This window comes from Stegodyphus dumicola, chromosome 7, assembly GCF_044657685.1.
Source record: "Stegodyphus dumicola isolate Sdum_Otavi_A_Nest chromosome 7, ASM4465768v1".
Lineage (NCBI taxonomy): Eukaryota > Metazoa > Arthropoda > Arachnida > Araneae > Eresidae > Stegodyphus > Stegodyphus dumicola.
Genome location: NC_140774.1, coordinates 142,756,268 through 142,772,724, shown reverse-complemented (window position 1 = coordinate 142,772,724; position 16,457 = coordinate 142,756,268). Strand labels below are relative to the sequence as shown.

The 16,457-nt window shown below is 32.5% G+C and overlaps 1 protein-coding gene across 1 annotated transcript in view; it reads right to left on the bottom strand.

Moving 5' to 3' along the window:
- Window positions 1–1,610: 1,610 nt before the first annotated feature.
- The window catches only part of DCTN2-p50 (dynactin subunit 2), a 46,707-nt gene continuing 31,860 nt past the window's right edge, over window positions 1,611–16,457 (bottom strand). Inside the window, exons 10-12 of the mRNA XM_035370214.2 lie at window positions 13,773–14,025; window positions 5,634–5,725; window positions 1,611–1,815 (exon numbers count right to left, since the gene is read on the bottom strand). Coding sequence (XP_035226105.1) covers window positions 1,732–1,815; window positions 5,634–5,725; window positions 13,773–14,025 — 429 coding nt within the window. The 3' untranslated portion in view covers window positions 1,611–1,731. The remainder of the gene's footprint in view (window positions 1,816–5,633; window positions 5,726–13,772; window positions 14,026–16,457) is intronic.

Here is a 16,457-nt window from a genome sequence, read left to right as displayed (position 1 = left end):
TGATTTTAATTGCATAGGGTACATCATAAATTCATACATACTATAATGACATGACTTCAAAAATTTCAGTTTGCACGAGTATGATCAGAGGGATGTTAGATTTTTTTCTATGTATTAAAAAAATTCTAAAAGTAACCAAAAGAAGGCGTTCACACATCATTCTGAGTCGTTTTATGCAAATCAGGCAAACAGAAACAGATAATGAAACTCACAATAACATGGCATTGCATTTATTTTAAAGTAAAAGATATTCAACATAACCACTAGCTAGGCAAGTGAGGTATGTAACTATGTGTATTACAGCTGAGGGTAACACACTGGCATCAATGCCACTGATGATCTGTCGAACGGCATCAGTGCCACCAAAGTGGATAGGGACGCTCGGTACACACAAGACTATAAGTACCCCCACAACCAAAAATCTGTCGCAATCAAGCTGGGTGACTGTGATGACCACTTACACCTTGACTTTATAACTTGCTCTTACGTGAAAGTTTCCAACAGGAAAGTCTTGACTTCAAGTGCAATGAGGGGCGGGGCACCTGACCATGAAGGTGACGACAGGTAGCGCGTCTTGACTGGAATGCAGGCACAACATGGTCACGCAAATGTGTAATGTACCATTCTGCAGTGGCAGTACAGGTTTTCCAGCTGGATACAGGACAACCCTCTTCAAAAAAAGATAGGGCCCAGAATGAAAGACAGGGTGAAATCACATTGAACACTCACATGAGAAGGATGTAGTAACTTGGTCAGGTAGTCATGAGGAATTGACATCACCCAAAAGCAACTGTTTTGCATACTGATGTCATCATGCAGTGAAAAGCGGACTTCATTCACCCACATGACATTCAGCAACCATTGTAGGTCACGTTCCATTTGTGCCAGCGCCCACGTAGCAAAGTTTTCCATATGTATCTGCCAGTAAGTGCCTGTATTTTGCACAGCTACAAATTTGAAATGTCATGTAGAATACTTCGAATCGATGATTATGGAATCCTTGTTATTATCCTAGCTTCACAAGCATTGCTACTTCTTGTTGATGTCTCAGCTGTCCATTCTTTCATGATACTTTGAACAGCATGGATACGGTCTGCCACTTTAAGGATGATCCTCTAAACTTCTTTTGTTCAAAACAACATACTAAATTCAGTATCCCACTGAATAAAACAGAGCTTTTTTTACAATATCAGTCTTTTTTTTCCATGTGAAACTTTCACAATTCACCATTTTTGTAAAAATGTTCGATCTAGTCATGATAGCATGCTGTTGGCATTAAATGACAAATCCGTTTCCAGCCTGGTGTTTTACTGCTAGTCTGACTTGCATAAAATCTCAGTATGATGTGCGAGTGCTTTCAATGCTCATCTGGTCATATTCATGCAAACCAATTTTTTTTTCCCAAGCATTATTTCTTTTACGAATTTTTGAAGTTTGTATGAATTTATGTTGTACCCTGTATATTCTAACTCACTGTCTATATGGAATGCTACGTTTGCTAATTAATCAAGCAAATTTAAGGCATTAATTGTGTTAATGTAGTAATGACTGTCAAAATATCAACATATCCAGAAGTTTTGCAATCAGAAATTTCTAAAAAGAGAGGAAAAGACAGTATGAATGTGATTTATTTAGCCCAAGTTTATGTATTAAATAAAAATTATATAAAGCACTGAAGCCAAAGATTTACACAAAAATTCTAGTCAGAAACTTAGCGATCCTTAGAATTAATTATTTTAAGGCTTGTATTCTGGCATTTAGACTAGTAATGTTAGTTTCAATCATTTCAATGTTTTTCAGGAAAGTTGCCTGTACCTGAAAAAGAAAATGATGATGATTAGCAGATTTACTAACTGTTCATTATTATAAAATAACTGTATAACAATGTTATGATTCCAACAAAATATTTCTCAAATGTCGCAAAATTTTTTCCTCCATTATTTTTATTATTTGAAATACAGAACATGTTTCAATGAGAGAGAGATCATCCATTATGAAATTGTATTTTAAACTTTCCCAATATTTTTTTTTTAATTTGATTTTTAAGCAGAATTTCGAACAGAATTCAATACACATAATAAAAGAAAATTATCTTTTTCTTTGCCAGAAACTGCAGAATGTTTATGCTATTAATAATTCCATAATTTTTCCCCTTTAAATGGTACCTACAGTTTGTTAAAGTTTTAAGTCATGACAGACATAAGCTGCATTTAAATAACCGATGACAATATCAGATGTCATCTATACAATTAATGCATTTATTTAAAATATATACTTAAATGTAAGCAACATGTCTATTTTTCAATATATTTCAGAAAAATTAAGAATATTACCATTAATTTCTTGCCTCTAGAAATACCTATATAGACTTATATTACAAATATATATACTGGCATACTCCACTTTAAGCCATTTTGCTTTTTAGAAAAGGTCATTCTTAGTTTTTAAAAGAATTAATATTTTCACTTTCATGAACAAAATATGAGCTGTGAAAATCATGTAGTGTTTAAGGCAGTGGTTCTTAAACTCCCTCCCCCTCCATTCACTCATTTCACCATTGATAAACTTTCGCACCTTTCTTTCCAAAAGGAAAAAAATACATGTGTAGTTATTTAAATCATATTTTAATAAATTTTATAAGCAAAAGAAATTATAGAAAATGTTGATAAATACCAAAATTTAATAAAGAACTATTTTTTCATAAAATAAATACTTAACAGCTAAATAAAAGCCTGATCATATCTCTCCTTGAAACTGAAATTTCCTAGTTTAAGGTAAAGCTGACTTTAATTAAGGAAGAGCACATGACTACAAGGCAGTTTTGATTGCCTGAATTACATCAGAAAAACTGTATAATCCAAACAGTCCTTATTGTCAGATGAAAAATAATATAAATCAAAATTATAATTTAAACTAGTGGTAACCCCTTAATTTCCCCTCTCTGTCCTAAAAATCGTAATAATAACTTTTCTGGACTGTGTCATTTCTAGATCAATCCATCTTGCATGGCTTGCATAACGCTGATCATAAAACTAAATCGAAACCTGAACAAAAAAAAAAGAACTGAATGAAACCAGGCCCTGAATACGAACTAGAGGTGACCTGGAATCGTAGGCAATAGCACCCCAAACCATTATGCCATGTTGTTGTGTGGGGTGTTCCAGTTACTATATGATTAGATCTGTCTCCACGTCGAAGCCACACACATATCTGGTGACTGTCAGTGGATAAACAGAAGCGTGACTCATCTGAGAACACAACGTTTTTGACATTCTGTTATCCACATCGCTCCAGTCTTGCACCATTCTAAACGTTGGCATCTATGCTGTGGGGTCAATGGCAGTCTTCTTAACGGACGCCGTGAGTGCAGGCCACGTTCAACCAATCGATGGGAAATGGTTCTGGTCGACACGGGAACATCCAGGGTATATTGCACATGCTGCAGGATCGCGGTACAAGTGACTTGCGGGACCGCCACAGCTTGTCGGCGTGTCACTCTGGCTGCACCTAAACCCCTCCTTCTTCCCACATTTCCTTGTTCAACCATGTTCGTCATAGCTGATGCACCGTGCTCGCATCCCTGTGGATATCAGCTGCGATTTGACGCAAGGACCAACCCGCCCTTCTCAGTCTGATCACCATACCCCTCGTAATATCATCTATCTACTGGAAGTGACTGCGTTGACAGCGGCCTGGCATTCTCTCCTATTACACATATCCTCCGGGACAAAAACCAACTTTCTTCGATAATTCAGAAAGGCAGAAATAACAACACGAATATTGCCCATTCTGCATGTTCCTTCCCTTATATCTTACTTCAAGTGTGTCGGAGAGCTGCGCATTTCACATCATTCGCATAACTCGGTGACGTGCGTCTACTCTAAAATTTGCATAAATTTCTGACCACTCCTTCTTGGTGTTGCATTTTCAATGTTGAGCAGTATATTTTGCAGAGCAGCGTATTTTGCAGGTCAGTCAGTGTTCACTACAACATGAGTCTTGGCACAAATGCAGAAAGTGAAAAGTCTATGACCTGATGCCCTTTAACCATTTCGGTCCTAAAAGACACATACGTCCCAGAGATTAGATTTCATAGCCTACTGGGAAAATAAAGCCCACTTTTAAATGGGTTTTTACGTTTGCAGTGTTTTTAATGAATTAAGGAACAAATATGACTAACAAAACCCGGTAAAACTTTTAAACTGCAGATGGCATGCTTATGTTCTTGACCCCCGACGATTACTTAAATTTCGATTTGTCTATTTCTTTATAATTTTACAGTAAATACAATTATACCTAAGGCATGCTTAGTATGAAATAGTTCTTATTGTTTAAGTAGTAATTTAATTTTTTCAGATTATGTCAGGTTATTATGTTATTAAATTCAGATTTAAGGAATTTTGAATAAATTATTTTTGCAGGATATATTGTATTGTCCCAATAGTACTGAACAGTGGGTTAATATGTCTCATCAGTGATCAAATTATTACTTGCTGATATATTATGTTTATGAATCATATATGAAAATTTTTATTGCATATGAACTGGTGCATGTGGCAGAGTTTACGTTTTGTAATATTCACATTACATATTACCACACATTTTAGTTTTGTTTTCTGAGAAAGGGTAATATCCTAGAGGACTGGGACAAATAGCCCCAGTTGACAATATGATTGGGACACATTATCTCAGGAGATTTTCAGGAAATGGGTAAAGTTAAAAACTTTAAACTCATATTACACTTCTTATAGTATGTCAACATTAAATTAAACTACTTTTCATAAATAAATTTTAATGATGCAAAAGTTGGGTGGAACGGGTTAATGTGATATTCGCAGCCAAAACAATGGATGCACTGGTATTATAAAATGTCTTCCTCCTAACATACTTGAGTTCATCACTGTATCATTATGTCATCAGATAGCGGTTAGTGCAATTAAAGAGGTAGTTTGCCTGTTCATCTTTCTAAAGATTAGTTTATAAAAATCAGTTCTTTAAAAAAAAAAAGAGCAATCTTGTTTAAAGTGTGAGCACTGTTATGAGAGTAAGATTTCTGTTTGCCACATTAATCAAATTACACACATTTGCTTGCACAAGTGTATCAAAACTTTTATCAGTGTCCCAATTTTTTCAAGTTAACACTGACCTTTATAAATGCGACAACTATTCTTGTGAATGTTTCCGAGATTGCAAACATTCACCAACGTGCTTAAAGATGCCAGCACCTTTATTAATGTGTTCTCTTCCTTTATTTGGTTTGTTAATAAATCATATAATGCTGGCTCTTAATTTCATTTTCAGGTTTTAACACTATTTGATTATTGTTTGATTGTTTTTTGAGAGATGGGGGAATGCTATACCATTTCACTTTATGAAAGGTTTCCTCTACCTTCATAAAGTGGAAAAACCTATATAAAGAAAATACTTTAGTGAAATATATCTTCTAAATAGCATCATAATCATCTTTTGTATGCTACAGCAGGATTTTAAAATATTAACTTTTCAGTATGTCAAAGTTATAAGACTGAGAAATGCACATTTTTTCTTTCAATACAAATATTAAATTCTCAAAAATATCCACTCTGTTCAAAACTAGTTTAAAATTAATTTGTAAAATAAATTTGAATACATACTTCTTTTAACATTACTTCATTATTTTTTAAAGCATTTGTTATTTGTTGTTCTGTTGTATCTAATTGAGTAAGAGCTTTGCTAAACTGGAGAGCTGAAAAACAAATAAAAGTAAATCAGTATAAAGTTAAAAAATTTACAATCTACAAAACAAGCTAACCTAATAACATCAAAAAGCTGAAGCAACTAATTTATTGCTATTTTATACAGTTCAACACTTCTGACTCATTTTCTATTATTTACTTCATTATCTTTTTGAACGCATGCAGAATGGAGGACAAACATATTCATTCCAAATACCACATCAGATCTTAACTTTTATATTTTGCTCCAATTTCAAAATGATTAAAAAAAAATAAGACTAAGTGTTAATGACTGCAAAGACACAATTTGATAATCAAATGTTCTTAAGATTTAAGATTTGAATTCATACATGACAGCGATTTTGTTTTTTGTGTAGGGGGGTAATAATTATTGCAAAGAATTAATAGCCAAATGAGTCACCTGAAATAAAGCAAGTTCATTAGTAAATGCTGTTTTATTAACCAAAATAAGTTATAAAAGAACTTGTTCAAATTTAAACAAATATAAAATTTAATAATGTGTTTATACATTAATTTATCATTAGGTTTTCAAAGGATTTTTGATAACTGAAACTTATATTTAAGAAATGTATCATTATATTTAAGGAATGTATCACTACATACACTGCTTACACCTTTCCTCAATGTATTTAGCCCTAAGTGTATTAAAAATATTGCACAAGTTCTCAAATACAATTTCAGAAAATATAAAATCCTGATTAAAACTGTTTTTTAATCATATATTTTTCTTAATCTAACTTTTTAAATCAAAACTTTATCACACTAATTAACTATAAATGAAATACTTTCATTATGTATGTAATTTATCATACATGCACAAGAATATTCATTAACACTGTCATGTTACATAAGCACTGAATAAACACACATGTAGCATTCTGTAAATATTTAATAATTAGTTTATACATTATATGGTAAAACTATATGCCTAACAAAGGGGGGGAAAAGTTGTATATCTAATAAAAACAATTATTGATATATTTCAGTCACCTACAAATTATACCATTCCTTCATGCTTAAAGTTGTACGCTTTTGAACAAAATACATTAAACATGCAGAAAAAGAGATTACTCATAACATAAATAGGAATAAAAATTGCTTTGACTAGGAGAGGGGACATGCAAATGGTAAGCAGAATCCCCCGCTTCCAATGGCCAGATACTTGCTGATTAAGTCTTTGTTGTGAAATGGACCAAATCCATAAGTTATTTAGCAATTTTAACACCAGGATTGTTGGAACAAAGGGGCAAACAATATTATATGTGCAAGGAATACAGACCACTATAAATGTCCCCATGTCTTCTCTAGGATTTGAATCCTCATGATATAAGCAGGATTTCTTTATTCTTAAACATATGCATTAACTAATCTTAGAAACAATAAAAACAAGTATAATAAAGCAATAGGTAAAGCTGAGAAATTGTAATCGAGTTGTGAAAATTTACTAAATTATTTAATTCACTGCACAAAATCAGCACAATGCATGTTATTATTTTCAGTGCAAGCAACAATTATACATAGTGTCATCATGTAAAATTTTAGCAGTATTGGCAGGTACTATGCATGGGCAATGTATATGTCATCTTCTGCTGTTCTAATTATTAGTACTTGCTCTAGAAACACACTACAACAACATTAAATCAGAGAAAAAGCATTATTATTAGTTTTTTGTTGAATACTATGACAACTGGTGCATGCACACATTTGGGAATTGTTCTGATATTATCATATGCAGAATATAATTAAAATAATAACATAAATGACTTTAAAAACTTGCATCTGAACATGGTTATATTGCCTTTAAGTTGTAATTACATTTTGAAATAAAATTATTTCTTCTTACATTACAAGCAACTTATAACAGGCCAAACAGCTACAATTTGGCCAAGCCTGATAAACTGGCCCATGTGGTATAGACCTTTCAAAGGGCAACACAGATATACTGGTATGAGCTTATAACAAGCCAAACAGCTACAATTTGGCCATGCCTGACAAAATATCCCGTGTGGCATAGACCTTTCAAAGGGCAGCACAGGTATGCATACATCTAAACTCAATGCTGGATTTTTTATGCGATATTAAGCAAATACAGAATAGAATTCTTACTGCAAATCATAAGTTATGAAGCTAATATTAAAAAAACATGCTACTCCACGAAATTTTTTACACTATGCTTTGCCTATAGCTCAGAACATCAAAACTGAATCTCCATGCAGAAATTACAAATGACATACAATTTTAACTGCATAGCCTGCTTCACCAAAATGATAGATAAAGTGTTGTGTCAAGAATGATAATGATAGATAATGTTGTTTCAAGAATGATTTCCCCAGAATGATAGATAAAGTGCCATTAAGTCATATATCCAACTTGGCAGCTTTTGTTAAGACTGAACCAGCTCTATACTGGTATGAGAGACATTCTGAAGGAACAATTAGATACTTACTTATATGCTGCATGCTACCAAATTACGTTTCTGATCATCTTGTATCTTTTCATATTTTTTATGTATCCTGATGCAGGCAATTTAGTTCAACAGAACAAAATATATCCATACAGCCTTTAAACACAGCATGCTACTAGAAAATGCTGGTTGATTGTCTTACACCTATTTATAACCTTTATGCATCTTGATATGGACAATTTATTTTGATAGAACTATGTGCTCTTATACTGGCTACCATTACCCAGTCATGACTTGAGGAATACTCATATGAGTTCTAAATAGTTAAAAGGCTCTCTCAGGGTTCGTACACATTTCTGCACATGGAAATTAAGTACTTTTAAGGACCGTTAATGAAAAAATTAAGGACCTATGAGCAAATAGCAAATTTATAAATTCAATTAAAAATATTATCTATGCCTGAACTTCACTTTTGTAATACCATCCAAAAAATAAAATATATCCATAAGTAGGCTACATTATTATTAAACATAACTTAGTTAACATTAATTATTAACAAGTTTGAGAAAAAAATACACTTTATGAAATTTATCAAATATCATTACATATTTTACACTTATAATAGTTCGGCATATTTGAAAGAAGATAAGTGACATTTTATTTACATTTTACTAATAGTTTCATACTGATTTTTTTAATGTCTCATCTTGTCACATACTTGCTCAATCTGGAGGTTTAGTAAATAAGAGGTAGATTTTATGTCAAGCGGGAATGAGATGTAAAATGAGAAGTAAAATCAGAATCAGAATGATTTATAACAGAAGGCTGGCTGTTGTGACCACTGCTCCTTGCCTTCAGAGAGACCTGCTGATCAGAATAAAACTGAAAGACCTGATGTGGGCACAGTTGGCATGTTTTAAAGTTAGTTGGGCTCTGTCTGATGCAGTTAGTGTTGTAGCTTTGTGTAGAGTTCCAGGGGTTGTAACCCACTTAATATACTTTAAAGTTTCAATAAGCCACTAGAGGTGATACTAAGTTGCTTTGTATTATTTCAGGTCTTGCTAGATATGAAGAATAAGTTTTATATGAATTTTTACATTTTTGTGTTTTATCTTGTACTATGATAAGGTTTAATGAAAGGCAATAACTCGCTTTAATATATGATAGATATTTTATAAGGGTAAGCAGTTAGTTATAAATAATTAAATTAGGTAGTTAGATAACCTTAATCATCATGGATTTACATGACCACTATTAAATTTTACTTATTTAAGAATATTTCTTAAAAAGCCCTATTAAAATCACAATCTAATAAAATTTCACAGTTTAAAATACATGCAATTTATGCCATTGATATTAGGATAATTATACATTAAAAGCTATAAAAGATTTATGTTTTATAGCAACAACCCTCAACAAAACATTTATGCATCTTTTTAATTTGAAGCCTGCCCAGACATTTTGGCTAATTTACATACATTTCCTTCTCTTTAAGCATCTTTTCTAAGAATTAGAAATTTCTCTCAATATGCAAACCATTGTTCTCACTAGTTTCTGCGTGCTTTATCTCCTAACTTGTCAACCTCTCCACAATGTACCTATGAGGGTTTACTTGATCTGGTAAAAGTTAAATATCCAAAACCCCCCGATAGACGTGAAGTAAATTATTGCTATGTCTGAAAGTAACTACAAAGGTTTAAATAAGGCTCTTATTTAAAAAGAACTTAAAAGCATGGTCTTATGTTAACAAAATCAATTGCAACCTGTGGTGATGTTATTAAACAAGAATGGTCAAATTCAAACAAAAAAATGTGGACCAATGGTCAAAGACTATACAATTTAATTTTAATTTAAGCTGGCTCAGTAACTCTATTGTCATAACAAATTCAAATGTCAGCAGTAATAATGCAGAAAAAAATTAAAAATTATCAGAGCTGGCAGAAACTAATGCAGTGAGCAAGCGGAGATTAAAAACACATTCTGCATTTGCGCACTAAAAACCTCAGTTTAAAAACTAAAAACTGTCTAAGTGATTTGTGTCCTGGGGAGGAAATAGAAATGGGAAATTATAGTAAAGGCTGAAATTATAAACAAGTGAGTAATTTACATAATAATATCTGTATATATATTTGAAGAATAATTTTCTTTCTCTGTATGTATTTGGTTTTTTTTATTCAACACGCTTCCTTTTCATTTTAGAATTTTTGAATTTCTGTTATTCCAAAAACTAGATTCATTTAGAATGCAAGGAAAAAGCTGCTAATTTTATTTCTTTAGTAATACGAACATTCAGAAGAAATATGAAATATATATGGTAAAGGCCGGTTACAGAGCTGGTGTGGCAGAAATTTTAGAATTTAGTGACACACTGAGCAAAAAAATCTAGACATGGCAAAACTTTTAGAATTTAGAGCAGGCACTGGAAGCAGAATTTTGAAAGGCACTAGTCAGCAAAATTTTGGATCTACAGAGATAAGTTTAATGTTCTACGATTGCACCAGGTGAGGCAATGCCTAGCGTCAAACCTGTGTATGATGCATTAAGACATATTATATTAATCTTTTAAAACTGCCAGCTTCAAATTTCTTTATTAATCAAAAAATTCCTTTCTATAATGCCTCTCCATGCGATACTATTAGAAGCATTTTCAATATTTTCCATGCTTGTATCTAGTAAAAAGTAGAGAAAATAAAGGGAAGACGAACACGTTAAGAAAAAGATTCTAGTATCAGAAGTAAAACATTCAAATATTATGTTTTTCATTGTTCTTCTAGATGTTCTCCAAAAAGTAAGAACTTCATTGCAAACTTTCTGTAAAATACACCCATTACATGTTAATACCATAGAGATATCTTTCATTTTGTCACATTTTTCTAGAATCGTGAGTCTACGAGGGCTATCCAGAAAGTAGATTACGTTTTGGAATAAAAAAATAAACAAAGTATAGGAAACAAATTTTATTATATACAGATGAAAGCCACACTCAAATACTACTTTTCTACATAGTCACCATACAAATTAAGGCATTTATCGTAGCGATGTACGAGCTTGGAAATTCCTTCGTCGAAAAATTCGGCCGCCTGCGCCTTCAACCACTTCGTTACCTCTTCTTGCAGCTGTGCGTCGTCATCAAAACGCTGCATAGCCAGCCACTTCTTCATTGCTGGGAATAGGTGGAAGTCGCTCGGTGCCAGGTCGGGACTGTACGGCGGATGAGGAAACAACTCCCACTTAAAAGATTCAAGAACTTTACGAGTGACATTTGCCGTGTGGGGCCGGGCGTTGTCGTGAATCAACAAGATCTTAGAGCTCAACATTCCTCTGCGCTTGTTTTGAATTGCTCTTCTGAGTTTTTGGAGAGTTTGGCAATACCTTTGAGAGTTTATTGTAGTGCCTCTTTCCAGGAAGTCCACCAAAATTACACCTTTTCTGTCCCAAAAAACAGTCGCCATCATCTTCCTTGCCGACATTGTTTGCATGCATTTCTTGGGTTTTTGGGGAGAACTTGTGTGCCCCCACTGCATTGATTGTAATTTCGTTTCACAGTTCACATGTTTCACCCATGTTTCGTCACCAGTAACGATGCGATCGAGTAAAGATCGAGTAAAGCGTCCAAAAAGTTCAACGCTGCAGCCATTCGCTGATTTTTGTGGTCCTCTGTCAAGATTTTTGGAATCCATCTTGCACAAAACTTGTGGTAACCAAGCTTTTCGCTGATGATTTCGTGCAACAAACTTCGCGAAATTTGTGGAAAACTCAAAGAAAGTTCCGTTATTGTGAAATTTCGATTTTCACGGACTTTAGCATCGACTTTTTCGAGAAGTTCGGCGGTCACTATGCTGGGTCTCCCACTTCGATCTTCGTCGTGAACATTGGTTCGGCCATTTTGAAATCTTATGACCCACTGACGCACTCCACCTTCAGTGATAATGTTGTCCCCATACACTTCACGAAGCTGCCGATAGATTTCTATCGGTTTACAGTTTTTTGCAGTCAGAAACCTTATTACTGAGCGCACCTCGCAGCTCGCGGGATTTTCAATTAACGCAAACATTTCAAACCGTCACAGTATCTGAACGGAGCACAGCACGAACCTCTCACTAGCACGGCTAGATGCAGACTGAGCTGCGCAACGCTCTGACCCCAAGATGGCCGCGCTAGCCCCGCCCCTAGCGGACACAGACGGAAACGTAATCTACTTCCTGGATGGCCCTCGTATAAATCTTGCTTTCAAACCCTTCTAAACTTTCCAACTTGCATCCTTCTTCAAGTTGTAATGTCTAATGTCCCAAAGCAAAATTACCTCTACTAATTTTGTAACAGAAAACAGCCAGAAATATTTTTTAAAAAAAATCACAGGAAAAATGTGTTAAATTAATTTTATACAGAAAACTGATGCATAAAAATTCTGAATATTCTGAGACAATAACATGAGAAAACTCTTATCATGGGAAAATTAAAAAGATAATTTTAATTAATTACATAGCTATTTTGCTTTTGCTAAGAAATGTTTCGTAAATTGTGCTTTATAGCATTATACCTTGTTTATTTTTCAGATTCAAAATATAATAAGTGATCAGATATAATAAGTAATAAGTGATATAATATAAGTGATAAGTTTTCAGATATAACAAGTGGCCAAAATAGAACTTTATAATATGACAACAAAAAATAAAAATGTTACATTTTATAATGTTAATTTTTAAATATAATTTCAATATATTACCATTATTTTAATGAAATTTATGAATGTTACAATGTTTGAAAAAAATCATAGAAAAATTCCCAGGTCTTGGAATTAAAAATTTACTATAGAAATTGATCTTAAAAATCGCCAAAATGTTGATAAATTGCCAAATTTAGAGCCGTTCAATAAAAGAATTCACATCTCCAAAAGAGAAAAGTTGTTTAAGATCTCTTCATTAGAAAAAGTGAAATAATTTCTAAATGCTTATGTTTCACTTCTTGCTCAAAAACTAGAGTATCCCACATTTACATTAGAAATAGGAACAAATTATAACCCATTCAAAAGATAACCATATTTATCAATGAATCACCAAAAATATACCTCCAAAATGCTAATTCACACTAAAGAAAAAATGGCTGTCGTAAAAACGGACAGAAATTTCACATGATTAAAATTAAGGACCTTCTGCCGATTTTGGTCGAAATTAAGGACTTTTAAGGACCAAAAATTGATTCCAAAAAACTTAAGGACTCTTAAGGACCGTACGAACGTCTCTAAAGATCCCTATATTTAAGACACAGTTATCTTTCTAGGATACTTTCTAGGATGAACAAAACATTAGACTCAGTGGAATTTGAATAGGAGGTGTAGCAATGTAATTCCTCAGCTAACCCTACTGATATTTGATCCCTCAATTTTTTTCATACCATATGAGAACTGATTTATTATCACGATGTCTCCATGGTCAATCAGTTGTTTTATTACATTTTAATGATTAAATATAGTTAAAAATTTTCCCAGTACTATAAAATATTATTTTTAATTCACACACAATAATCATATATAATGAATTTATTATGGATAGCTTTATATATATATCTTTGTACATCTAAGCACATTTTTTGCTGTATGAATTTTAAACTGTACACTATTCAGTAATACCCACCTTGTTCATGCAGATCTTTTAACGAGACTAATCTCTGTACCACCTGAGGCAAACTGCTACTTAATTCATCAACTTTCTTTGCAAGCTCATAGAGTTCAGCTACTTTGTTCTGCTTTTCAGCATCTTCAACAGCTTGTTTCTTCTCTGAAATTTGTGCCATGCATTGATGGAGAACAAGTAATCGACTTTCAATCTGTTCCAGGTAATTGGGATCCAACAAATTTAATTTTGATGAGAGTAAACTGATGGCAGCCTATAATTACATATAAAGTCTCAGAAACTCACAGATGTATTATTTTTTTTTACTCGAATAATATTGTATGAGTAATGAAATTGCAACATATATATAGCCACATATGGTTCATAATAGTGAGTTACAGCAATCAGTATTTTATAAATTAAATCTATAACAATAATAAATATTTTACATTGCAGATATAATATATAATTCCATGACATATGGTTTACAAAATAACAAGTAATATAAAAAAAATTAAAGTCAATTCCTACTTAGGTCAACAAAGAAAAATTTTTAGGAATTGACTTTAATATGTGGAAAAACTGTATTAACATCAAGTGTCATTCACTACAAGTTAAAAAAAATGTATTTGAACTTGAATGGATGAATAAAAAGTATTTTATTAATGATTGAAAATTTGAACAAGATATAGGGAGAGTGTGAACTAATAATAGGAATTTAAAAAGACACAAAAAAGTGATTTCAAAGCATTTTCCATGTATGAATCAGGATATTACGTAGAGACAAAAATTTAATAATTAGTTCAATTTTGTTGGTTATTATAGAACATATTACAGTAAACTTTATAAACAAAAGCAGTATACCATTTTTCTAGTTTAGGTATGTACAAAAGAGATGAAAACCTTTAACCACTTTTTAGATCAGTTGATAGGTTGCTGAAGGATAGAAAATCTATTAAAATATTAAAAATTATTCAAGTAGAATTAATTTTGTTCAAAAATTATACACTAGGTTCTGCTCAATGTTATAACATTTGTTAATGGCTATTTTGATAACATTCACTGAATGATAACACTAAATGATAAGCAAAAAAAATATCCAAAATAGCAATCAAATGTAACTATCTTAATACACACACAAATAAGTATTTTCCAGTATATTAATTAGGAAAATGCAAAATACTATGAAATGTTCATAATACAGAAAAAGCTCGAGTACCCTGCATTCAACTAACTGGAAAGCTCAAAGAACTGGAATATTTTCAAATTTTACAAACCCTTTTTTTTTTTTTAAGAAAAAATTAAGAAAATAGTGACTCCGTCATGATACACAAACAGTACTATAACTTCAATCAAACAAAACTGTTGCCAAATAGGTGTGTTGATGTGCTAATAATAAGCATAATGTTATAACCCAATCATAAGATCTTCTTTTTGGCTTGATGTTTAACCCAAATAATTCTCAAAAAATTGGTTTCATTTTTGTAAAAACAATAAAGGTTAACTGCTACTTATCTCTTTTCCAAGCACATTTTAAATATTAAATCACAAATATTAAATCTGGAACTCAGTTTCAATGGAATAGTATGCAGTAGAGTATTTTCAAAATTATGGCATTCTGGTATTAAGAAAGTTATATGAAAATGGATAAACACTGGCTGTCACACATGGAAAATTATTACATGTGACTGAAGTTTTTTATAGTCAAGCCTTGTAACTTATAAAGAGTGATGTGTTCCTTCAAACTTTTGCCAGAAGTTTGGGATGATCTCCAGAAATTGCATATTCAACAGAATTTTGTAATTGATATTTGTATCTGAAATGGCTTTATTTATTTATTTATTTATTTTAAATCTCAATTTAAATGTAGGCATTTGCTATTCAAGTTGATAACAAATAAAATGATTCTTTTTATAATTTTTTACAGACATTTTTTGTTCCATTCTTTTCTGCTGAGAACTGCATTTTTTATATGCTCAGTTAACCGGTATTTTTGCATATCCAGAATTTGGCATTTTCCGAGATTTCTGGATAGTCGAGTTTTTATAGTATCTAGCAAAAAATTCATTTATGAACTATTCATGGCGTTTTTGGAAATTATTTGACTGATGCTATACCCTAATACTCGGAGTATGTGTATGTGATTATGGCAATGCCTCAAGGGCTATCTGCCTAAAGGGAGGGATGCCTCTGTAGAGGACGACTTTCTAAGGGAAACTGGCTTGTATACGCATTACACATGGGGAAAACCACGAAAACGCCCATACATCCAGCCTGTTCACGAGATTCGAACCTCAAACCGAGCTACCAGTGTTCAGCGACTTTACCGCTCAGCTGCTGGTTGGCCCCCTAATACTCGGAAGGACATTCCTCATTGGAAGAAACATGCCTGTTAAAATTTAAAATTGGGGATTAAAGAAAAAAAGCAATCTTAATTTGGTTTAGAAGTTTTCAGAGTTCCACAGAATTTTTTTGCTTCATAAGAAGATAGATCTGTATCTGATCACCCTCAAAATCCATAAAGCTATTCACAATCTACATCAAACTATGGTTGCTTTTTTGTCTAATTTTAAATGGTTAACTGAATTTGAAACCAAGCTGTTTGGCAAGTTAATTCCCTATTTGGTGACATTTCTTTGTCAATAAACACCTTTAATAATCTATTTTGACTTTATTTGGTGACTTTACTTCAGTTTAAAAAATTAT